At 40.1% G+C, this 22,809-nt stretch overlaps 5 protein-coding genes across 16 annotated transcripts in view; 2 read left to right on the top strand and 3 right to left on the bottom strand.

Moving 5' to 3' along the window:
* The first annotated feature begins 6,631 nt into the window (after positions 1–6,631).
* Positions 6,632–12,057, top strand: LOC119561248 (protein spaetzle). Of its 10 annotated transcripts, none has more exons than XM_037875049.1 (8): positions 6,632–7,549; positions 9,232–9,369; positions 9,539–9,616; positions 9,992–10,168; positions 10,232–10,292; positions 10,415–10,790; positions 11,023–11,243; positions 11,695–12,057. In XM_037875049.1, the coding sequence occupies exons 1-7, from the start codon at positions 7,478–7,480 to the stop codon at positions 11,189–11,191; spliced, it is 1,071 nt and encodes a 356-aa protein (XP_037730977.1). In that variant the 5' UTR covers positions 6,632–7,477; the 3' UTR covers positions 11,192–11,243; positions 11,695–12,057. The 10 variants fall into 10 exon arrangements, with proteins under 10 accessions (XP_037730977.1, XP_037730979.1, XP_037730978.1 ...); XM_037875050.1 differs by having other exon boundaries at positions 6,633–7,549; positions 10,442–10,790; XM_037875053.1 differs by lacking the exon at positions 9,992–10,168 and having other exon boundaries at positions 6,636–7,549.
* LOC119561354 lies at positions 11,237–11,599 on the bottom strand. The gene has a single exon (XM_037875059.1). It carries the CDS (start codon positions 11,458–11,460, stop codon positions 11,332–11,334), a length of 129 nt encoding a protein of 42 aa, XP_037730987.1. The 5' UTR covers positions 11,461–11,599; the 3' UTR covers positions 11,237–11,331.
* A 1,524-nt stretch (positions 12,058–13,581) lies between the features above and the next one.
* On the top strand, positions 13,582–20,139 carry LOC119545694 (endothelin-converting enzyme homolog). The gene is made up of 9 exons (XM_037851446.1): positions 13,582–14,046; positions 16,227–16,404; positions 16,464–16,558; positions 16,746–17,319; positions 17,377–17,659; positions 17,720–18,551; positions 18,884–18,932; positions 19,105–19,303; positions 19,548–20,139. Exons 1-9 carry the CDS (start codon positions 13,935–13,937, stop codon positions 19,890–19,892), a joined length of 2,667 nt encoding a protein of 888 aa, XP_037707374.1. The 5' UTR covers positions 13,582–13,934; the 3' UTR covers positions 19,893–20,139.
* On the bottom strand, positions 14,663–15,501 carry LOC119545704. Its single transcript, XM_037851457.1, has one exon. The coding sequence runs from the start codon at positions 15,440–15,442 to the stop codon at positions 14,885–14,887; it is 558 nt and encodes a 185-aa protein (XP_037707385.1). The 5' UTR covers positions 15,443–15,501; the 3' UTR covers positions 14,663–14,884.
* An 8-nt stretch (positions 20,140–20,147) lies between the features above and the next one.
* LOC119545695 (RYamide receptor) overlaps positions 20,148–22,809 on the bottom strand; it is a 64,386-nt gene continuing 61,724 nt past the window's right edge. The window contains exons 5-8 of one of the 3 annotated variants that reach the window (XM_037851448.1): positions 21,716–21,784; positions 21,125–21,362; positions 20,692–20,783; positions 20,148–20,496 (exon numbers count right to left, since the gene is read on the bottom strand). In XM_037851448.1, coding sequence (XP_037707376.1) covers positions 20,458–20,496; positions 20,692–20,783; positions 21,125–21,362; positions 21,716–21,784 — 438 coding nt within the window. In that variant the 3' untranslated portion in view covers positions 20,148–20,457. Of the gene's footprint in view, positions 20,497–20,691; positions 20,784–21,054; positions 21,363–21,715; positions 21,785–22,809 lie in introns of all 3 variants that reach the window. The other 2 variants (XM_037851447.1, XR_005219122.1) reach the window with 2 other exon arrangements.

The raw sequence follows: 22,809 nt of genomic DNA on the forward strand, positions 1-22,809 counted from the left end.
CAATCTGAAAACTGCAATGCGGCTCATTAAGTTCGGTGGCTCAAACGTGTTCGACTGCTGAAAAAACAGCACCGTTGACTTCGTTTTCTGACATGGCCCAATCAAAAGACTGAGGCAACGAACTTGAAATGGAGTGATCGCTAAGAGGATCGCTAATGTAAAAGCCGCAGTCGAAAGAAGTCTAGCAAGGACACGATTTGGCCTGGGTATTATTCTATGATCTTAAGTGTTAGATTGCTTAATAGAATATGATCTTTTAGATCTCCGTTATGATTACTTATATGTTATAACATATAAGCCGTTCTAATAAGAGAAAGCACTAGTTGCATTCTTTTGTAAAATGTTGTTTACAAAAACTATCAAGTAAGCTAGTGTTGATTATATAATAGCTTTTTGTGTCAAATAAAAATCAATATAAACATTTCATAAAAATACGAAATAACATTTGTTAGGACCCTCTTTGAAGTTTAAGATTTTATCACTTCATCAAAAGTTAAACATTCTTTTAGTAAATTTATTTGTTTTCATTACATTCTTTATAAAAAAATTGATTTTTTTAAATGTTCATTTGAGAAAAACCTACAAGAAAAAGATTATATTTTCTAAAATGGGTTGCAATATTCATCAATAGGCAAGTTGGTCAACAAAGTTTATATGATTTAAACAGTTTTGTTATGAATAAGCATGTATATTATTTGTTCTCAACCTGAAGTTAACTTGATCCCTTCTGGCTAAATTAAGAGCTACAACCTTGAACCCAGGCCTACTAATAAAAGCCTTCAACCGCAGACTCCAAAGCCGAGACCCAAAATAGCAACACAATGCGAACTTGAGGGCAAGCCATTATCTAATGTTGCGACAAATGGGTCCATGTCAACTTTTAGGCCCTCCTCTCGTCGAGAGTTCACTGTCACTATGTCAGAAGCGATTCATTTGTAAGCGCGCCAAACAATTAAGGCTAACAATGGCGGGGCGAACAATGGGTTGGTAAATTGGTAAGACAGTTGGAACTGCCTGTCGCCCAATTCCCTGATGACAAGTCCTATGTAGGCAAATCCGTGGTTCGCAACATATCCCACCTCTCGCTGGACTGCGGTTATCTAACCAAAAGTGAAATGGGCCCAGGCCAGACCGACCAACTGCAACTGCCAACTGAAGTTGCAACTGCAAATCGCAACTGCAACTTCATAAATGCAAAACGCGAAATGAACATGAAGAAAACTTGGCCCAAACATAATACTTAAGCACTCGTAGTTAACAAACTGTAAATTTGTTAAACAGCAAAAGGAAAACAAGACGGGGCAAGGCAAACAGCGGCAAAATAATAAAAATGAAAATAAGAAGAAAATCCCCGACTCATGTAATAGCCAGCGAATATATACTAATGGGACAAGATAATTGCGATTGGGGGCGGTGCTGGCGTAAAAGGTTTTGTGTGGAAATACCCTATGGAAAAGGTTTTCAAAAATATTGACCAGAACAATTTGTAAATTAGAAAAACCATTAAGATAACACATGGCTAAATTTTAGAGCTCTATAATAGAGGAACAAATTTAAAAACATAAGGTATAATTAATGGTCTCGTGAATATTTTGGCAATGTATTTGGTCACATTTTAGTAACTACTGACTAATTAGACATTACAATATTTTTTAACTTTTAAAAAGAAGTAATTTGCTAGTTATTATATGCTGCAAAATCTTAAAAACCTCTGAAGGCTATTTGCAATTCGTGGAAATTCCACCATTCACATTTCCCCTCTCGCAATTGTTTTCTTAATATTGTTTATATATTTTGCCCACTGTTTATTGGGTTGTCAACTTAAAGAGTGGAGCTGGGAGCTATAAATGTTTCTTCGCCGGGGATAATTTGCGGTTAAGTTAAATTTCCGCCGAACCGACAATGTGGCCATTCAGTTCAAGTTGAATGCACAGAAAGTGAATCCAATTCAACAGGCCAACATAACTCATGGCCCGCACCCAATATATTGCGTATACGCCACCGCAGCGATAAAAAAGAAAATCTATCGATCGGCAACCGGTCAAATTTAAACAGGAAGGAAGTAGCTCATTGAAATTAACGTACAATTTATATCGGCAAATGACAGATGAGAGAAGCGATGAGATAATACGGGAATGCAATAAGTCATCAATTAAAATATATTCATTACTGTCGCGGGAATTCGTGTCCTGAGTCCTCTCATAAATAAATTCATAAAGTGCTTGGCTTCGGAGTGCCACTTCCTGCCATTATGGCGTTCGGGTTTTTGTCTATCTTTTTATATCATCATCCAGCCAAAGTCCGAGTCCAAAAAACACACATGTGCTTTTAATTTTTCACTCACTTTTCATGGGTTTTCCTCGGCTGTTTTTTTTTTTTGTTAATTGACGTGGGGCAATTGGCAGAGCGGGCAGGCAAAAATAAACAAGCGCAATGGGAAAATGTGTTGGGAAAAGTTTTCAGAGTGTAACGTGGAGTGCGATAACAGGCCGCTGCGCATTGGGAAATGCTAGAAAATACCCGAACATCGAACGCCGAACTCCGAACGGCAAAGCCACCAAAGAGTCCACTCCACTTCCTCGACTTCCTGCTGCAGTTGCTCGTTAGTTGCGCAATGAACTTCAACTTCAAATTCGCCAGAGTTTCGCTGTGCCGGCGACAAAAATACATATCTGAAATCCATATCGGAAATGAACTCGTTTTCGGCATTTACTTTGGTCGATTTCTATTATATTTTATTTTTGTGTATGCCTATTTGAGAGGCAACTGCACGGCATTATTCAATTTGGGGTATTGTATGGACCGATATGGATATGGAACGCCAGCCAGCTGGCCAGGAAAAAAGTGAAAGCCTGTTGCCTGGCTCTTGGGACCAATATATTTGCCTAGCACTCCAGCAAGGGGCATCTCCATTTTTCATACCACTCCCGACTAGCCGAAAAATAAAGTAAAATAAAATAACGCAGCTGAGATTACGGCTGTGATGCAATCGATTCGGCCGACAAATTGAGCAACAGCTGCTGCCGCGATCTCGTAGTCCTGGCTGCCTGTTTGCCAGTTTGCCTGCTTCGAATGTTTATTTTCGAGGCGAACGCACAAGAAATGCGATTCGTGTAGTGCTGTCATGGCTGAAATTGCATTTTGCAAAGTGGTGCGTCCACATTTTTCTCAGGTGCCGTGCCGCTTTAATTGTGCCCCGTTTGAAAATATTTTATTGAATGTGCAATGCAATTTCATTATTTATTCAGTCGGATAGTCGGACATTCGGACACACGCCGCGATTCCAGCTTGGACACACATGCATGAGCAAGCTGTCATTAAGCCAACATTATTTCCCAATTTTCACATTAACTTGACCCGGGAGTTTTGGCCGCTTGACTTGCCCTGACTTTTGGGCCATCCTCGCTCGATTGGCCAATCGGCCAGCTAAATCACCAAGGTGCCCCATCGGAATGAAGCTGTTTCCCGGGCGATTAATAACTATTAGGTTAATTGGATCAAGTCGTTGGGAAAATGGCAGCCCATTAACCATAACTCTGCGCACACGCCGTTTTTCTTTTGGCACCTCTAAGTAACTAATGTTTAACTTTATAGCCGGCTAATGTAAGAAAAACTGAGGCAGACACGCAACATTGGATAATTACCTAGAATACTTAAAATCATTAAAAGAGGAATCATTTAAAGTAATTCACTTTAATTTCACATATATTTTGCGAAGCACAATTAACAGGTTTTTGCTCAGACCTACAACGTATTCCACATAATAACTATTGCAATACATTGTGAAAAGTCTTGACCTTTTCCAATAAATCACTTACATTAACTATACAGGTTTTATCGATAATCGAATGACTCAATGCTTACCAATCAGATGTAATTCCTAGCGGCTTAGTTGAAAATATTCAGTCAATTAATCTAAGATATGCTTAGTAGAACTTTAGCTCACAAAATCTAGCTTGGAGTAAAGAGGTGCAAATTACCAGATAAAATAGCTTTTACTATAATCTACTAAATCACTTAATTTACAAGTAAGATCTGTATTCGTACTACATTTTTTTGGGGCCTACAAATATGCACCAACATTTACTTAAGCCCCAAAGTATGCAATAAGTTTATTCAAAATATTGCGCAATAATATAATATTGAAAAGTAATCCGATAGTTGAACAATGAACCTAAATGATTTCTTGGAAGCAAATGGGGGACATATGTATTTTATAGAACTGATATTCATTGACCACAAAAAAGATAAATATTTTCGTGATGAACAGTTAAGATTGCAAACACGTATGTATAACTACTTACAAGATACTTTCCCCCTTATTAATGTATTCTTATTACGTTCTCGTATTTATTTATTAATAAAAGAAATTCTCATGAATCAATGATAAAGCTGACGCTTCTGAGAAGCCGCTTTATATCAGTCATCTGCTAGAATTGGCCAAGAGTCAACATATTATCAAGATAAGTTCAAGGTTTTCTGGGAGAACGACATCAACTTTTGTGACCATAAACCACTTAACAAAAAATATCCATTCATTGCATTGAAGAACGACTGCGTCAGATGCCGGTTACATGGCAAATATTTGCAGTGTGCGATTGCAAGCTGCGGTTTTTTGTACGGGGTTCTCGGAAATACCAATTGAGTCACCGTCTTTCCCAACGGCTTAGCACGCTTCAAGGCGGAGACTCGGTGGCTCATTAAAGCGATTTCGATGTGTGACTCCCATGACGCGTGCGCCGACGGAACTGACGTGCTCCGGCACCCGTTCGGAATAGCAAATGTATTAGATGGACTAATAGTAGTGGTGCCGAGAGCAGGTGGCCTCATAGAGCTTTAATGGTGAGCTTTGGGCCCCGCTTCACTTTTACTTTCAGCGGCAACAGGTGCTAGCCGGCCAAGGCCCGACTTAGCCGACCGAGGAAAGCCCTACAAGTGATGGGTTTACCCCTAAAAGAGAAGGTAGTGGTGATGCATTTGGTAAAATAAATTCGGGTTTTTTTTGTTTGGGAAAATTATTTCAAATATAACCATATGAGGTATAAGACATATTAAACTTGAATCACAGTCAGAACGTTTTTTGTAAAGTAAACCCTCTTCTTTTTAATATTTGTATGTTCCCAAAATACAATGCCGATATAAAATTTAATTTGTTAGAAACTAAACGAAAAATCCATTTTTACGAGACCCTATGAAACTGTTAAAACGAAAAGCAAATACTAATTTTAGAAATTAAAAGTCTAAGAGAGATAGTACAGTTCAACTTTCCTAGAGCGAAAGAATTTCATTACCAATTTAATGATCACAAATTGTCAATGTGGTGTTCAAAAACTAATGTACAGATAGGAAGATGTTAAAAGATGGTCGATTAGGAGGAATCTTGTGTATATTTTATATATATATATAATAAAATCTTTTTATTCAAACAATTCAAACAAATAGTTTACTAAGTGCACTATCAAATGTCTGACTTTCGCAGCGGCACAAGCACTGATAGCGCTGTTTTAGAAAGCTGTAAGCTAAGCATCAAAAACATTATTGTGTGGTTGCTCAATCTACTTTAATACTTAATATTAAAACAGTAAAATGAAAATGCTATCAGTCTGCCGGAAGTATAAAATTCCTACTTTAAAAGTTTAACATATTACTTGACTTACATAGTTAATAACGAAATACGATTTGCTTGTGAAATGTCAAAAGTAACAAAATTATATTTGTTTTTCTAATGAAAAATACTTTAATACTTAATATTAAAAGAGTGTCGGAAATATAAAAATTCCTACTTTAAAATTTAAAAAACATTATTTCGACTTAATTGATAACATAATACGATTTGCTTGTTAAATGTCAAAAATATCATAACAAAATTATATTTGCTTTTTTAATGCAAAAAAAAAATGTTTATACACATGCAAGTTAATCAAATTTTTATAAAAGTATTTTTTTCTTAGAAATCTTGGGCGCAAACAATATTGCTTACAAATTTTCATTTCTTTTTTAAGCACAACATTTAAAAAAATTCTTACTGTTGCATTGTTGTAGTAATTTTACCATTACCATTCCCAGAGTTTTAAAAACCATCTACAAAAATTTTTTTATAAAATTTAAAAAACGGCCGATACATAAGTGATGACTTATATCCAAGATCCAATTTTATTTTAATATTTTTGTAACATATTTTAAATCATATTTCAGTTTATAAAGCATCGTTTTTCTGCAAGTGTAAAATGATTCAGCCTGTTAAATTTATCGCTAATATTTCCATGTATTCAGTTGATAATAGTGACTTTCAGACAAGATCCAATCTAATTTCATATTTATCTAACATTTTTTACTTCCTAAGTTAGTTTCGTGAGCTAAGCTTTTCTGCCAGTGTAGTATGATTCAGGCTCCTAAAGTTTTTCGTGAAGCAGGGGCAATTAGTAGCGCAGCGCATAAGGTGATAAAGTCCGCTGCCTCTTCTCCAGCCGTCCCGCTCCCCCGATCGACGTCTCTCTCGCTCCATCCCGTCCCGCTCCCTGCCTGCCGTCTCGCTCTCTCGCGGCGCCCTCTCCCGCTCGCACTCTCGCAAGCTTCGCTTAAACCTGCACTTGTCAATTGTTTGGGGAGCTGGCAGAGTCGGTCTCTTGGGGCCCCTGGGTTCCGCTTTTCAGTTGCCTTCCAGACGAGCGCTCTCGCTGTCGTGTGTTCTCGATCGCGAGAAATCGAAACAGAAGTCGCATTCAGATAATACCACTGGATCTCCCCGATATATGGAGATATGGTGAAACTCTGCGATCCAATCGGAAAATCCCAGCGCGCGTCTCTATACGACTTAAGATCAGTGGCCGATCCACAGATGGTTTGAGGTCCATAAAAGCGCAGGCCTCTCGCGTTTTTCGTGTCACTCAAAGCCGGTCCTCAGAGCCGAAAAGTTCAAGAACAAGACTTGGGACCAACCAACTTGGATAAGCAAAAACATCCAAGATTATAAACCGAATTAAAATCAAAATCAGGGGCTTTCATCGGCACCCCATCCGAAAACGGTTCCACTAAAGCGGCGAGAGCGAAACTAAAGTGAAAAGCAAACCGACTAATTGAAGTGTCTGTCTGTGTCTCGCAAACGTGCTAAGGAAACAAACAAAACGGAATAGGCAACATATCACAAAGAGCCACCGCACAAAATATTTATAAATAAATACCCACCGACGACAACTACGGCAACAGTAACATCAGCTACCAATATAAAAGCCTGGCATTAACATTTAGTCGTGCCAGTTTGTTTATTCTTTATATACGCAAAGCCCATAAAAAACACAGATCAACAACAATATATCAACAACAACAACGGCGGTATAAAATACAAAGTTGTAGCAATAAGAAAATTGGTATTAGCCTCCACTGATCCGTCAATCTCCTGCTGTATTTTTATCCCCGACGCAGACGGTCACCGTCCATAGAACATTTCTAACTAAATACCCACCTGATTAACCTCAAGATGATGATGATGACGCCTATGTGGTTAACGCTGCTCAAAGTCCTCGTGATATTTCTTGCCTTATTTACCTCGGTGAGCAATCCTTTCCAAATTTCATAACAGTCGAACCTTTATAACTTTAACTTTTCAATAATATTTTCGTAACATTTTAATTTCAAAATTTTTTGGAACCTGCCTTTTATAAGAATGGAAGTTTTTAATTTTTATGCTTGGATTAATATGGTATAAGGTTTTAGTGTCCTTAAGTAAAAAAAAAAAAGTTGATTTTTTAATGTTACCCTAAGTTTAGATAACTTGATTTTTGTCTGGGACAGGTGGTTGTTCCAGTTATGAAAGTTCGACTGTATTTCTGTTGTTTTTGTGTTATCTTAATGTCTGCTTAACATAACTCTCATCGCATTGCAATATACTTCGGGCTATGGGCTATGGGCTATTACCTAATAAATCTCATCTTCGTTATAAGTTACTTTAGATTTTCCGTAGATGCTATAGCATTTCCATAAGCCGAAGGGCATTTTCAAGTTTATATTTAGTCAGAGGCTGGAAACCTGTTGGCATTGCCAACTAGAAGTTATGTGCAATTTTCATTCTCTATATATTATAAATGCATATCATAGGCATTGCAATAATATTAATTGACATCAATAATGCCAGACATTCTGCACACGACTTTTAAGGTAATTAACTGCCGACAAAAGGGATGATCATCGCTGTGAGAAAATCAATTAAATTGAAATAATGACATAGAATGTTAGGAAACACGTTTTGAAAAGCGCCTCTAACTTTCTCTTCCAGGTTTTCCGTGAATTCCTCACCGAACCGGTTCCAAAGATCGCTTTAAGTTCTGGCTAAGTTCCAATGGGTTCATGGAAAACCTAAATCTGTGATGGAAATATTATCTAATGTTTGTTTGACTCAGTTGCCTCAATCAAAAACGCCGATGAACGCGTTTAAAAAAAGGTTGATTGCTAACTGCTTGACAAGCTTGGGAAAAACATTTTAGAGAAATAGTGACAGCTATCAGGTAATAAGGTTCATGTGGGGTGGAACCTAAGATCGGGTTTTTTAGCGGCCGGTTCTAATTTCGTTTTGGGGTAAAATCTTTCTATAAATTTAGAGACCTAATCTCTGGGGAACGAAGAATAATAAAATGCTTTTATGGAAGTGTGCCGTACGCGAGATTAGAGACCATTACCGAGGTTTTGTTATACAACAGCTTATTTCTTTTTAACTACTTTTCTTTGTGTGCGTTGATAAAGTTGAAGACTTGTCAAGTTTTTTTTTTAAAGGCTTTATATTGTCGAAGCATTTAGAAATAATATTGCTGTTAAATTTGAATTGAGATCCGCTTGTACATTTCATTGTTCTATTATTATTATAATTTCGTTCTGACATTCTCGCTTTCTTCTGCTGATAACCAAATCGTATGCAATACGCCCTTCAAAGAATTAGATTTGAGGTTAAAAAGTAAATTTTTGGGGAACAATCCGGATCCGCGGGAATTGTAAATTGAGATTTGGGAGATTGTATCTTATGGTTCAGGTCCTAACTCAACGCGACTAGGGAACCGTTGGCGAGCGAAAAACTGCGCTTGCCCGGAAAACAGCTGTTCAAACTTTTCAAATACGCAAATGTAGTGCCGACTATAAAGAGAGAGGCAAAATTAAACGACCAACACCGACCCACGAATTTATACTACGTTGTCTTGGCAATGTTGATGAACCGCAAACAAAACTCTCACCTGTATCTTTCAGATAGTTTATATCAATATCGAAATAATGAAGCGTCAAGAGGCCGAGTTGAAGGCAGCGAAAGCAGAGGCAGACTATAAGGCCCTTTTTGATTGCACGATGAAATCGGAGTCCGGAAGGTCAGGATGTTACCATTTGCAGGTGTGAGAACAGAGTCCCAGGGTGTCCCAAAAAAACCAGACCAGATCCAGTAGTCTTCGTATCCCAATACCAATTACCCAAAAACCCAAAATCCATTTGTGTCTGTGTGGTCAAAATTTCTGAACCGAGACTAAAGTCTTGTCTTTTTATTTCGCCATTTTCGCTACAGTACGAGGCCAAGGATTATGATGGTATCATCAAAGAACTATTTAAATTTACCACTGATGAAGGAGTTGTACTTTTTAATGTAAGTGTACTTGCACTTGGCTTAAGCATAGATCTTTGAAAATTCGCCTTTGACAGCCAAAAAGCATGGGGAGTTTTAAAATTCAATTTACCAAAAGGGTTTTTTCAAATTGGAATCCTAATTAATATTAAACTTTATTATAATCTGGTTGTAGATTTGGATTAAAATATTTTTTCATTGAGAGCTAAATTAAAGGCGATTCACAGCTTCAAAGGCGAATTAGCGCTGCTTTCCCTTATATCTATATCATCCATCCAATGCATCCCCATTTCATTGCTCATTCGATATATTGTTGGCTTGTTGGTTTGTGTTGTCTTTGTGCTTTTTTTATGCCAATCGGTTAAAGAGTAACACAAGCGAATTTTACCCGTACAGACAACGACCGCGGACAGTGCATCCTTCATGCCCATACCCACCCAGCGGGGCGGTACGTCCCAGGGTCTGAACCGCAATCAGAAACACAATCAGAATCAGTCCCCGATCCCCGATCCGAACCGCCATTACCATCAGTATCACAGCCTGAGCCAGTCAGATCAAGATCAATACTTCAAAGTGCAGCGCTCCCCGGACGGCAAGCTGAATCTGGTCTTTAACGATACGTTCGTCTCTTTGCAGAATGTGAGTGCCGAGGTGCAGTCGGACCAGCCCCAGCATCTCCAGCGACACCCATCGGACAGTAAGTACCTCTCTATACACATCAGTTACATTCGATACTGTACTAACATGATATATACAACTAACAACTAAATCGATCCCATACTCACTGGCCAACTGCCTTTGGCGCTTGCCTAATTTTAGCCTTTATCTTCCCCGATTCCCCCCTAGCCACCCATCGGCCGCCCCTGACACCACCTCAGCCCCTGAACAATACACTGAGCCCTTGCCGAAATAATAGCAGCGATCAGTTGAAGACCTTTTGCACGGAAGTGGACGACTATCCCAATCTGTCAAAGTTCAAAGCCAAGCTGGAGCAAACGTACGCCAAGTTCTTCATGACCAATATCCAGCCCACGGATGTGAGCTCTCGCGTGGGTGGTGACCCCGCCGATATGTACCTCTGCAAGAGCAACAGCAGGGTTATTTTTCCGAAGTTGGGCCAAAAGACGGACAACACCTGGGAGTTGATCGTCAATGATGAGGAACACAAGCAGGGCATACTGATCGAGGAGTGCCTGTAAGTTCAATTTTCAAAATTAACTAATTTATTTTAATGCTTGCGGTTATTTTTTTTACTAAGATCCCTAGTTCATGTAAAATTTATTAAGTAAGAAAGGATGTCTTGCCAAATCAAATAAGTAAATTTTATAAGAATTTTAATGACAGATGTAAGGGTTATTGATAAATAACCTCAAGCATAAATTGTAAATTTATCAAGAACTTCACATAATCCGGATCTATTTTTCCAGGGGAGCTGATAAACCCTGTGATTTTGCCAGCAACTTTCCGAACCATTATCAAGCGACCTGCAAGCAGCACTATATACAGCAGACCATGGTCAGTATTCAGGGTGACGACGTGGGTCAGGCGCCCTTTAGGTTTCCCTCCTGCTGCAAGTGCGCCCTGAAAATCGTGTGAATCTGCAGACTGGGGGTTCTCCAGTCGAATGTTGCGTAAATGTGATTTTGAGGTAAGCCCACAATTTATTTGTACATTGAATTTGAAAAGGGGGACAAGAACTGAAAACGACTAACTGGATCCTTGGGACTCGCAACGCTTCACTTGACCAACTTGCGCAGGGTCCAGCCGACGGCGTAGAATCCCACCAGTTTCAGGGCCATGCCCTTGCCTTCGGCCTTCACCAGGCACTTGAACTTGTTCTCAAAATTTCCAACAGCGCGTTCCATCGTTGATATCAGCAAACAATTGTTGGCTCAACAAAATATGTTAAAATGTTTATTTTTTGAAGAGAACTTTTTCAACGAATTCAAATTATATTCAAGAGCGTTTGCTGTGATCGGGACAGACTGATTTTTAAGACTAAGACTTCAAGACAAACGATTCTCAACTGCATTTGCCACTAGCACCTTGACAACTAGATCTCTAAAATTTTTAATTATTTTTATCTCTTCTCTTTGCAGCCTCAAGTTGCACCCATCACATAGAATGGCAGGCCAAACTATCCAGGGGTCGTTGAATTATTTTATAATCTGTACTTTTGTAGTTCTCCCACGCGCACACAAAATACATTTGTAATTTGCTCTCGAGTGCAGAATCCACACATAGACTAATGTGCATATTAATTAAGAGTTTTAAATCGAGTCACTGTAAACATATTCGTGTCATACATTCGTTTTTGGCTTCCTCGTCTAATGTCTAAGCTAGAAATGCATGCAATTAATTAGTCCTAGAATATAAAAATACCAACAAAAAAATAAAAAAAATATCCATAAAATGTATGTTAAAAGAAAGATAATGTATAATAAATGTATGCAAGTACATGACAGCAAAGTAAAGTTCTTTGAACCCATCGGCGAGTACCTGGTGGACAATTTATTTGCTTATTAACCATAATTCGGTTCGCCCCACAGCGCAAACCAATTACACCCTAGTGAGTGTAAACACATTCCCAGGGGTGGCTTTTCTTTTACCTTTCATCGGCATAAGGATAACATGCACCGACTGCTTTGGCTTTGCTTTCGGTTTTGGAGTTCCAGAGTTGGCAGCGGGGCGTATGCGCGATGTGTCTTGGCACATGTAGAAATCAATACTATTTATCGATTCCAAAGACACAATAAACTATGTCAAAGTTACGGGCGAACAATGCGAATGCTTGTGGATTCCCTTTCGGATTCCTTGTGGGCGGGCAAAGTGCCACCATTTAATTACTATTATTAGGTATCCATCCCGTTTGGGCAAAAACCAGTGTCGTGTCCTGGCCGATTGGGCACTGCCCAGGGTCATCAATCATGCACTTCCCCAATAGCCCCAACACCCGAGTCCATATCAATTAGCAACTATCCATATATCCTCCCCAGCGGATTACATATATATATGCATTGAGAGTTTGGGGTGCCCTTTGAAATGTACTTTTCCTCATTACGCCACTGGCTTTGGTCCGCGGATCGTGGTCACTTGACGTCCCTTCGTGTTCTGTTCTGATTCACTGTGAAAAGAGATAGAACTTGGTAACCGAAGAAGGAATACCTCGGTCATAAGGGGTATTTGTCATGGAGTAAGTGCAGAGCTTGTGCCTAACCAAGGATTACGCATTTTCTGTGACTCAAGGGGCTCTTAGATATGGCGGCTAAATCATTTAAAGAAAGGTTTTTTATAATATTAGTCATATTCCACGACAAAGGTGCTTAAAATAAATAAATTTAACACATAATCACAGTCGAAATTTTCAACATCTGTCTTTTAAGTGTTCCCACATTTATTGTTTTATTTACCCTTTCCCTATAAAAGTCAATAAATGACTACTATTTTAATGTTACATATTAAATCTTAGGAATTATTACTATTAAAAGAAAGATACTACAAAGATAGTTGCTCTAATGAATGCGCTTCCTTGAATATTATTTTATAGTAGTGTAGTTCTGATTGCTATACCATTTTGTAGAACCAATATACCCGAACCTCGAGAGATACGATGGAACAAACAACAATATGGACAACATGCAGGACAGTCAGACAGTGTCGGCGTTTTTCGGTGGGAACGGAAGGGAATTGGGCGAGTGGGTCGCTGTCGCTGTCGCTGCTATGGGGCTCGTAATTGCCGCAGCACATTTGCATGGCCGAAGGAGTTAATGGGGGTTGCCTGATTTGTTTGTTGGTAGTATTATTGCTATTGCCAGCTATGCCAGCCGTATTGTTGTTATTCGGTTGCTGGCGCAGGTGTATATCGGTGCCGTATAAATACGTTCTGTTGACGACGCCCGGGCTCCAATACGCCGGTAGTCGCTGCTTCAGACCAGTCGCAACGGACCCGCTGCACTGGCTCCACTTCGAGTCGATTTTTCCAGAGTTCTCCAGCTTTCGTTTGGGCCTCACATAATGCCAAATTATGCAATTGCCTGCTGTTGGCAGTGGAAGTGAGAATACAAAATTAAAACATTCCGTGTAATGAGCAAGCGATAAACTGTTTAGCTGTTCCCACTGGGTCCCGAACTGTTCCCTGCGTCAGTCAGCAACATGTGGGCGCTGTGACGTGCATTCGGATGAGGCTTATTCCCCTGTTTATACACCAGCTCATTGATATGCCCTGCAGGGCCTAGGAAAATCACCAGTACTTTGTGTTAAACTAGCAGAAAAATCACCGGAATATGCATTAATCTTCGGAACTGCACTGGATTGACTGATTTAGTGATTGACTCATGCGATGACAATGGAGGATCGCAACCGCATCTGGACCACCGGCAACATCAATCATGGCTTCTTCGGGGACAATCTGCAGCAGCAGCAACTGCCACTTCAGAGATTGCAGACACCGGGTGAGTTAAAACCAGAGTTTTCTTATTAACAATATATTCTGTGGATTTGTGTGAACTCAATTCTGTTAAACTCACTTTAATTAAAAAGTTTCGAAAAAAGACAAAGGAAAAAAAGTATAGTGTTTTCTTAGGATTTTTAATTGTAGTGCCTAATTTATGAAATGAATTTTATGCACGAGAGTTACAATACATTTGCAATTCAAAGGAACTTTAATTTTCTGGCCAGATTGCAATATAAATATTAATGTAATTGACCAATTTCCTAAATTGACAATTGTTCAAACATAATTAAAATGCTTTTCTCCTTTGTCAATTAAAATAAGAAATAAATCTGGGAACTCAAGCATAAGGCAAGCTTTTCCTTCCATTTTTTAATTACACCTAAGTTAGTCATAATTGCAAAACCTTCAATATTTTCTGCAATTAAATTTCCAATGACAATAGTTTACGCGTACATATAAATGTTTAAAAGAGGCCTTTCTTAAGGTTATCAACCCAAGAACCCGAGAACCCAAATTAGCAAAATGTGCCTTGCCATAGTTTAATATAGCTATATAATTTGTCCCAGAAAATCTGTTTTAGGTTACACATGTAAGCTAAAAATTTAAAAGGGCTAAGTAAGTTGTTCTTTATTGCGATATAAGTTAAATGCATTCGTAATTGAATGAGTCATGTACACGTACTTATTGGATGTTCATATAAATATCTGATATAATAAGGCAGTTTGTGGTACTTGAATCCGTCCAGTAAGCAATTTAATTGGCTAACCGCAAAAACTTAAAGATCCGTATGAGAAAATTATTGGACAGATTTGCAAAGTGTGACGTGGTTTTTGAATCTACCGGAACAAGCCATCGTAAAACGATCCGAAACTTTTATTTCTTAAGGTGATCAGCCAGTTCAAGGCCCATTTAGGAGTTCCAACCATGGCGTATTCCTTATGTTGTCCATCGTCCTGGGGTCGAAGAGTGCTATTGTCCTCGCCATCCGTTTCATTTCCGGAGTATCCAATGCTGTTATCGTCCTCTTCTGCTGGTACCACAGCATTTTCATTATCATTTTCTGGAAGCGATGAATCGACAGCTCTTCTTGACTGCCGTATCCCATTTGCCCTCACTGCAACCCTTTGGCTTTTTGGTCTACCGGATCTAGCCAACTCTCTAAACACCACAATGCGATCGTGCATGATGAAACCAACCATCATTAGAGCCACTACCATGAACACCAAGCAGTCGAGAATGCTCGATATCATTTTATAAGGTCTAGCGATCTTGGTCTCGAATCTCGCCGCCTCCTCGAAGATCTCGATTGTATTGTATACATCGTCGGCCATCCCAAAAAGATTGGTCTCGATTTCAGATGTATTGAAGATCAGTACGGATAAAAAGCGAAACATTTTTTTAAATTTTTATTTTCTAGTTTTTGAATTTTGTAACATCTGACAAAGAACTGAAAGCTGTCAATTTAAAATGGTAATAAAAGTAAAAGGAATCCGACATCATAGTCGGGAAAATGGTTTTTATTTTACAGATTTATAGATAATTTTTAGTTTTAACAAAACTGCTTTGAAGATTATACTGAACATCGAATGGTATTAGAGAAGTGAATTACTACCATTAGATGTTTGACCAACAGGGTTCTTACTGTGCTTATTTCGCATGCAAATTTGAGATCACGTAGTGCGGCTTAATGGGCTTTGATTTTTTAAAATGGGTTAAACTGCTGCCGGACACGCGAAATGTTTTGGGGCCATTGAACCGGACGTTGTCACCAGTTCCTAACGCCCGTTGTCTGTGGCTATGTAAATATATGGCCATGCAGTTCCGCATTCGCAGGACGTTTCCAGTGACAGGTGTATGCATTAGCCAGGCGATTAGGGACACCCAGCGGAATGGAATGGGCTCACCTGTCCAATGACGACATGGACAGGGGCGGCAAATTGCGCCAGATCAAGATAAGATGGTATACACGAACGACGACGAACTGCTGTGGGGGTGGATGGTGTTGGGGGGACAAACAAAATTGACAACATTTGACTAATTAGTGTTAATAAAACGTGTCTCTCTGCCTATAAAACTTCGATTGAAATCCATTTCTCAAATCTAATTGCACCTGGGCGAAAACCAATTAGTACTCAGTCTTTGCCGTTGTAATCAAAGATGGTTAAAAACCAACTACAGGTAACCTCAGCCTTCTTTCGGCACCGATTCGGGCCAATGGCAGTGGCAATGGCAATGGAAACGCCACTGCCAATGGAAATGGAAATGGACATGGACCGAGTTCTGCCACGGAGAGTGCAAATGGGAAACAGCTGCCCTATGAGCCCATATCGCCCAATCTAATTGGCATTCAATCCAAGTGAGTGAACTACCATTAACTTTTCTTTTGTCTTATATTCTAATGATCTGTTCTCTCAGGTTTCGTAGAAGTTATTACCACAAAGTGGTTCTAGGTGGACTCCTGGCTCTAGTAATCATTCTGCTGATAGCAATCATAGTCGTAAGCCTAGGCCGTGAGTACTCGAAGCCCCTTCTATACGTAAAAGACTTACAATTAGTATGTAAATTCAGATTCTTAGCATACGATTTAAAGCTATATTTGGTTGTTAAAAAAAGAGTCATGTAAAAAATATATTTTCTTATAAGCTGTTGAATAAGTGAATTGATATAATAAATACTTACCTTTTCTCCAATTTTCAGTTAAGAAATCCAGCTCTATTTGCCGGAGCAAGGAGTGCATCCGCACAGCGGCCAGCCTCATCTATGCGATGGACGAGCAGACTGATCCCTGTGAGGACTTCTACCAATTCACCTGCGGCAGGTGGGCCAACGAACATCCGCGTCCGGATTCGGTGACCTCGAACGATTGGTTCCGGGAGCGTCAGGCGCACATAATGCGCGTGGTGCGGGAGTTCCTCCGCTCGAATATCACCAAATCCGAGCCAGAAGCTGTGGGCAAGGCCAAGACGATGTATAAAGCATGTATGGATACGAAGCTACTGGACTCGAGGGATTTGGAGCCACTAGTTGGTTACCTACTCCGCTTCGGATTGCCCGTCCTGCCATCCGCCTTGAATCTCACCCTGGGAAGTGGTTCCAAATATGCCACGGAGGCGGCCAATATCAGCTACAACTGGCTGCAGTCCATTGTGGCCATCAAACAACACCTCAGCATGGATCTCATCATAGGGTTCGATGTCTTTCCGGATCCATTTAATCGAACCATCAATCGTATTGCCCTGGGAACTCCAGAGACTGACTCTGCATTTCCCTTGTGAGTGGTCTGTAAATTAAATATATTAATTTAAATTTTAAACAATATCATCTTTAGCAACAACGATGACTCCCACAAGTTGCTTCGTAAGATCCATAGGAAGACCATTTTCATGCAAAATAGCGATGACGAGGATGACAGTGAGGAGGATAGTGAAAGCGAGGAGGAGGAGGCAGCCAAGCAAACCAGCACAGGAATGACGGCCTATCTTCATTATGTTCGTAAGGTCATCGAAAAGTATCTGCTCTATGTGGATCCTAATGTAAACCAGGAGGAGGCCACCCTGGGCATCACCGAGCTCGTCAAACAGGGCGTTAAAGTAGCCAGGAAGGTGCATCAGGTGGGTATGAGATATACCATTACATATTACTTAAAATATCTCTAATAATCTCAACGCCAGTTAAAAGAGGAGGCTGAGAACATGACAAAGCCCTCGAAAAACCCGGCTGATGACATTATCTACATATCCCTGATGGATCTGCAAAATCAAACCGACAAAAATATAGCCCCAAAGACACTGCCCATTTGGGTTCGCTATATGGAACTGATCCTAAAGGGAACCCGTCATGCGGGGAATGTTAAAATGACCCGGAATTTGACCATTATAACCAGTCAAGCGGACATCATGTACTTGCAGCACTTGGTGGAGTATCTGGAGGAGACCCCAGCCTCCCATATCGAATCCTATCTGTTTCTTAGTACCATCGAAGAGCTGGTCCTACACACATCCAGCTCGATGAGGTTGCTCCACTCGGAATACATGAGGGTGGCTATTGGAACGGAGGGAAGCACCCCGAGATCCCTCTACTGCGCCAATGGAGTCAACAGTTTGTTTGGGATGGCAGTTAGTTACGTCCTGGCGGATGAGGAATTCACCAGAGATAAGCTACCAAAAGTAGAGCGGATGCTAAGCGATATAAGACGCTCATTCGATCGCTTAGTTAAGTCCACCTCTTGGATGGATGCGGCCACCAAGAGAAAAACCATCCAAAAGTCAGCTGAGATGAAGAGCTTCATTGGTTTTCCCTCCTGGCTACGAAATGCCACCGTATTAAATGAGTATTACGAGGGGGCGGAGGTGAATGTCAGCACCCACCTGGAGAACCTCATGGACTTTGTCCACTGGCAGATGATGGACAAACTGAACGAAATGGATAAGCCGGAGCCCATTGGATGGGCAACATCGCCTTCGAATGTGAATGCATTTCACACCTTTCAATCGAATGCAATCAGTAAGTGCACTTTGAGAAAAATCTTAGTGAAAGTTTAGGAAGTTGAGAAATATAAGATGTATCAACTAAATATTTTTCAATAGTATTTAGGAAAAGCATTCAAATGGTTACGATTCTTAGTTTAATATTTTTTAATAAGCCACGGTAGTATTAATTATTTTTAAAAACCCTTTAACGATCTCCCACTTCTTGTGGATTTTTTTTTAATATTGACTGAAATTTAAAACTCTGATTGGTAATTTGGTTAGTTACTTAACTTTAGTGAGATTTTTATGGGAATTGACAACATTTACGAGTGGAATCCCTAATCCCGCCACTATCTTCTTTTGCAGCTGTGCCCATTGCCATATTGCAATACCCGTTTTACGACCTTGGTCTAGAGTAAGTCCGTCCAGGAATACCGCACTGAATACTGAGTACCACCGAGCACTGAGCACACAGATAGCCGGGCAAACAGAGTCACAGGCACGTTCCCGCACCCGCATCCATGCACCTTGCACTAATCCCTTCCCGGAATGGCCCTAACCCGTATGTTGGTCTCTGTCGTCGGCAGGGCGCTCAATTATGGCTCGATTGGTACCATCCTGGGCCACGAACTCACCCACGGCTTCGACGACAGCGGGAGGCGGTTCGACCGGGCAGGAAACATGGTAGAGTGGTGGTCCAACAAGACCATCGAGGAGTATGTCAATCGCACCGAGTGCTTTGTGGAGCAGTATAGCCGCTATCACCTGGCGGACATTGATGAATATGTGAGTAGTGCGAAAATGTGGTGCTTGGTATAAATTCACTGGAAATATTGATACATTCCATAAATACATTTGTTCCATGGAAGTTTGGGGAAATAGTTAAACTTTAGATTTCTAGGACTTACTCACAGTTTTTTCTCGTTTTAGCGACATAGAACTGTTTGGGAAAAATATTTTTGTGGATATAACTCGATTTCTATAAATGAATTCCTAAAACTGTGTATATATTTACCTTATTTTCTTAAAGATCGATGGCGAACTGACGCTGGGCGAGAACATCGCGGACAACGGAGGAATGCGTGAGGCCTTCTACGCATACCGTCTCTATACGAAGGAAGTGGGCCGCGAGAAGTCCAAGTTGCCCGGATTGGAGCACTATTCCCACGAGCAGCTCTTCTTCATATCGTTTGGAAATCTGTGGTGCGAGACTTACACGCCGGCTGCATCGCGGTACGCCCTCAGTGATTCCCATTGCCCGGGACAGATGCGATTACGAGGAGTTCTCTCGAACTCGGAGGAATTCGCAAAGACCTTCAAGTGCGCCAGAGGAACTGCCATGAATCCCAACCAGCCCAAGTGCAGGATTTGGTAAAGGAGATGTGCTCAAGAAACCAGCTATTGAAAACAGGAACAGTCAAGTGATTTTTCTACCCATTTGTACTTAAGTTAGCCATAGAATTAGATCAATTATACAGGTGTCTTTTGCACGGCTATAGATGGCGGTGCAATAAATATTAATGGTAATCCCTTCTCGATCGAAACCCTCCGAGCTCTCAGCTCAAATATAGGCTACGTTTCAAGTGTAACAGCTAAGATATTAAAATTAACATTGCATAATTCTGGGCTTTATTTAAACTTACTTTGTACGATCAAAACATTTGCATGTGAATATTGTATATACTTTTGATTGATTACCTTTAATATACATTCAGTAAAATTACATTGAGTTGCTACTTAGAATACAGGTAAAACACTCGTACTTTCACTCACTTACACATATACACTCGTCAGACACAGGTGTCTGTGGGAGATTCGATCTTTGGTTGTTTTTCTGTTCTGATGTTTTTGCACTCAGAACTCGGTGCACTTTCCATTCGAATTAATTTCACCTGAGCTCCCCGCTTTCCGGACAGGGTATTCACTACCTGCATTGGCAGCTACCGCAACGCTATCGTCTCGGCACATGAAAATGGGTTCTATTTCAGGAGGTGAAAAATTATAGAAAAAAGGAGAAACAGAAGATAAGTATAAACGTATAATATAAGACTTACAAATGTTATAAAAAGTGACGACTAATATCGAACTAATAATTAATTATATCGAACTAATTATTTTTTAGTCACTCTGGTAACCCCTATAAGAAATATTCCTTGAAAAGTTTTCCCACTTACCGCTCGCATAGAACTCGCTCGTGGCTTTCGACGGGTGCTGATGTACGTGGTGGACGTGTTCATACGATTTAGGTGGAGTGCTGTGCCCGTTCCTATATTTCCACCGGTGTTGCGTGAAAACAAAAATGTGAAAGTATTAGAAAAGGTTGTCAAAGTCGGGATCAATTAACGGGAAAAATGCTGTCGGTGCAGGTCATGCTTAAGAGTGTCTGCGTGCTTCTATGTTCGCATGCAAGGCTATAAGATAAACGGAACAAACTACTAGATACTAGTTTCCAGATCGAGAGCAACAGGCCTCCTTCTACACACTCAGAGATCGAAAATCGTAACATTACGGATATACTAAGTGAAAAGGGGTAGCACCTAATGCGTATCTTAGGTTTCCTGACTAGGGCTTCGCCGACTTGGCGATGGTACTTGTTGGGCATCTCACCGGTAGCTTCGTAGCTGCGTTCGCCGCCGCCGCTCCGCAAGTAGCGGGTTAAGCAGCAGCAGCGACGCAGGCCCGGCACGCGGTGCATTATCTGCAGGAATCCGCCCCTGAAGCGGGCGTTCATGTAGCAGTAGATGATCGGGTTGTAGCAGCTGTGCGACATGGCCAGCCAGTGGAACGCGAACCACACGTACGGCAGGGGCACCCAGTGGGCGAACTCCTCGTCGTTCAGCAGAAGCTAGGGGAATAAATTATTGGGTTTCAGTATAAGCAGTATATAAAAAATTCAAAAAAAAAAAAAGAACACAGAACAATTTCTTAAAAAAAGCTTTCATCAATTTTAAATTTAAAAAAAAAACATTTGTATCAAATCAGGATTGCAATATGTTTAAAAATTGTTTAACATGTTCTTACCCCGTCTAGAAATGATACATAATTCTTAAAATACAAACATTTTAAATGTATAAAGTTTCGCTACGGTATATTACATGCTAGCGATTTCTAATTTATTCTTATTCTTGTTGCTTCAGTTTATATATTTATTTTTAAGCTATCACTAACATTGAGACATTCTAAATATACAGAACCCACCTGTAAGATATTAAAGGGCAGCCAGCAGCAGGTAAACACAACCACAACCGTCAGCATCATCTTAATCATCTGCAAGAAGAGGGGAAGAAGGCTTGATTAGGGACACCAAAGTCTAAAATCTATTTATAGGACTGCGGTCATGCACCTTGGGTCACATCCCTTAGCCTTCAGTTTCAGTTTACGACCTTGACCGCCCTCGCATGTGGCAAAATTTCTTCGTATCGCAGACAGTCGAGCCGTAAAATTTCCCACCATAAAACTGGGCCAACCAGTTCACGTTTATTTATATCAGGAGGCAATGACTCGATTTAATGGTCTCTTCAAACTAATTTTTATTAGGGCATCTTTAAGTCTGAGGATGCAGAATAAAATCTGGTCGAGTGTTAGCTATATATGGGCCTACTTTTGGGCTGCGCAGTAAATGTTAAACATTTCCCCTTTCTTAATAAAAACATCGGAAAGTTTACTTTCCTTTTCTTACACGCGACTTGCCTGTAAAATTTTCTCATCGCACTTTTTGGAAATATATTTTTCAGTTGACATTTGACACGTAAAGGTTAAGCGGAAAATCCATAGGTTAAGGTTTACTTACTTCTCCAGCCTTACCTATATTATTTAACTAAGTGATTCACAGGGCTTAACCATCACAAGGGCTATAATAAGTTGGCCAATTCAGGTGAGTTTGGATTGCTTTTCTGCCAGAAGATACAATCGACCTGGCACAGAATGGCGAATATGATGGCATAGTTTACTTTAACGATGAGCTCGGTGGCCACGTCTCTTCAACGTGACCAGCTGAAAAAATAACTAGATATAAGGGTTAACGGCCTGAAACAAAGCCTCGATTAAGATGTTAAGCTCAGCTTACACAGTTAAAGTCTTACACTCAGAAAATATTTTTTAATAGATTAAAAGAGAAATAAATTTTGGAAATAAAAAAAACTTAATTAGATCATTTCAAAAGCTAAAAAAAAAAACTTCGGCTAAATTGTGTAAGCTTTTTGATTTTAAAAGAGATTTTGTCAAGTGTAGAAGAATGGATATCACCATCAAAGTCTATTTAGCAGCCAGCCAGATGAAAACTGGCTGCCCAT

Source organism: Drosophila subpulchrella, chromosome 3R (assembly GCF_014743375.2).
Source record: "Drosophila subpulchrella strain 33 F10 #4 breed RU33 chromosome 3R, RU_Dsub_v1.1 Primary Assembly, whole genome shotgun sequence".
NCBI classification, from domain to species: domain Eukaryota; kingdom Metazoa; phylum Arthropoda; class Insecta; order Diptera; family Drosophilidae; genus Drosophila; species Drosophila subpulchrella.

Excerpts from the sequence above, each read along its gene's own strand:
- LOC119561354 (XM_037875059.1), bottom strand. The coding sequence starts at position 11,460 with ATGGAACGCGCTGTTGGAAATTTTGAGAACAAGTTCAAGTGCCTGGTG.
- LOC119561248 (XM_037875049.1), top strand. The coding sequence starts at position 7,478 with ATGATGATGATGACGCCTATGTGGTTAACGCTGCTCAAAGTCCTCGTG. Across the intron at positions 7,550-9,231 it reads TTCTTGCCTTATTTACCTCG|ATAGTTTATATCAATATCGA; the intron begins GTGAGCAATCCT and ends TGTATCTTTCAG. Across the intron at positions 9,370-9,538 it reads CAGGATGTTACCATTTGCAG|TACGAGGCCAAGGATTATGA; the intron begins GTGTGAGAACAG and ends TTTTCGCTACAG.
- LOC119545704 (XM_037851457.1), bottom strand. The coding sequence starts at position 15,442 with ATGTTTCGCTTTTTATCCGTACTGATCTTCAATACATCTGAAATCGAG.
- LOC119545694 (XM_037851446.1), top strand. The coding sequence starts at position 13,935 with ATGACAATGGAGGATCGCAACCGCATCTGGACCACCGGCAACATCAAT. Across the intron at positions 14,047-16,226 it reads TCAGAGATTGCAGACACCGG|GTAACCTCAGCCTTCTTTCG; the intron begins GTGAGTTAAAAC and ends AACCAACTACAG. Across the intron at positions 16,559-16,745 it reads CATAGTCGTAAGCCTAGGCC|TTAAGAAATCCAGCTCTATT; the intron begins GTGAGTACTCGA and ends TCCAATTTTCAG.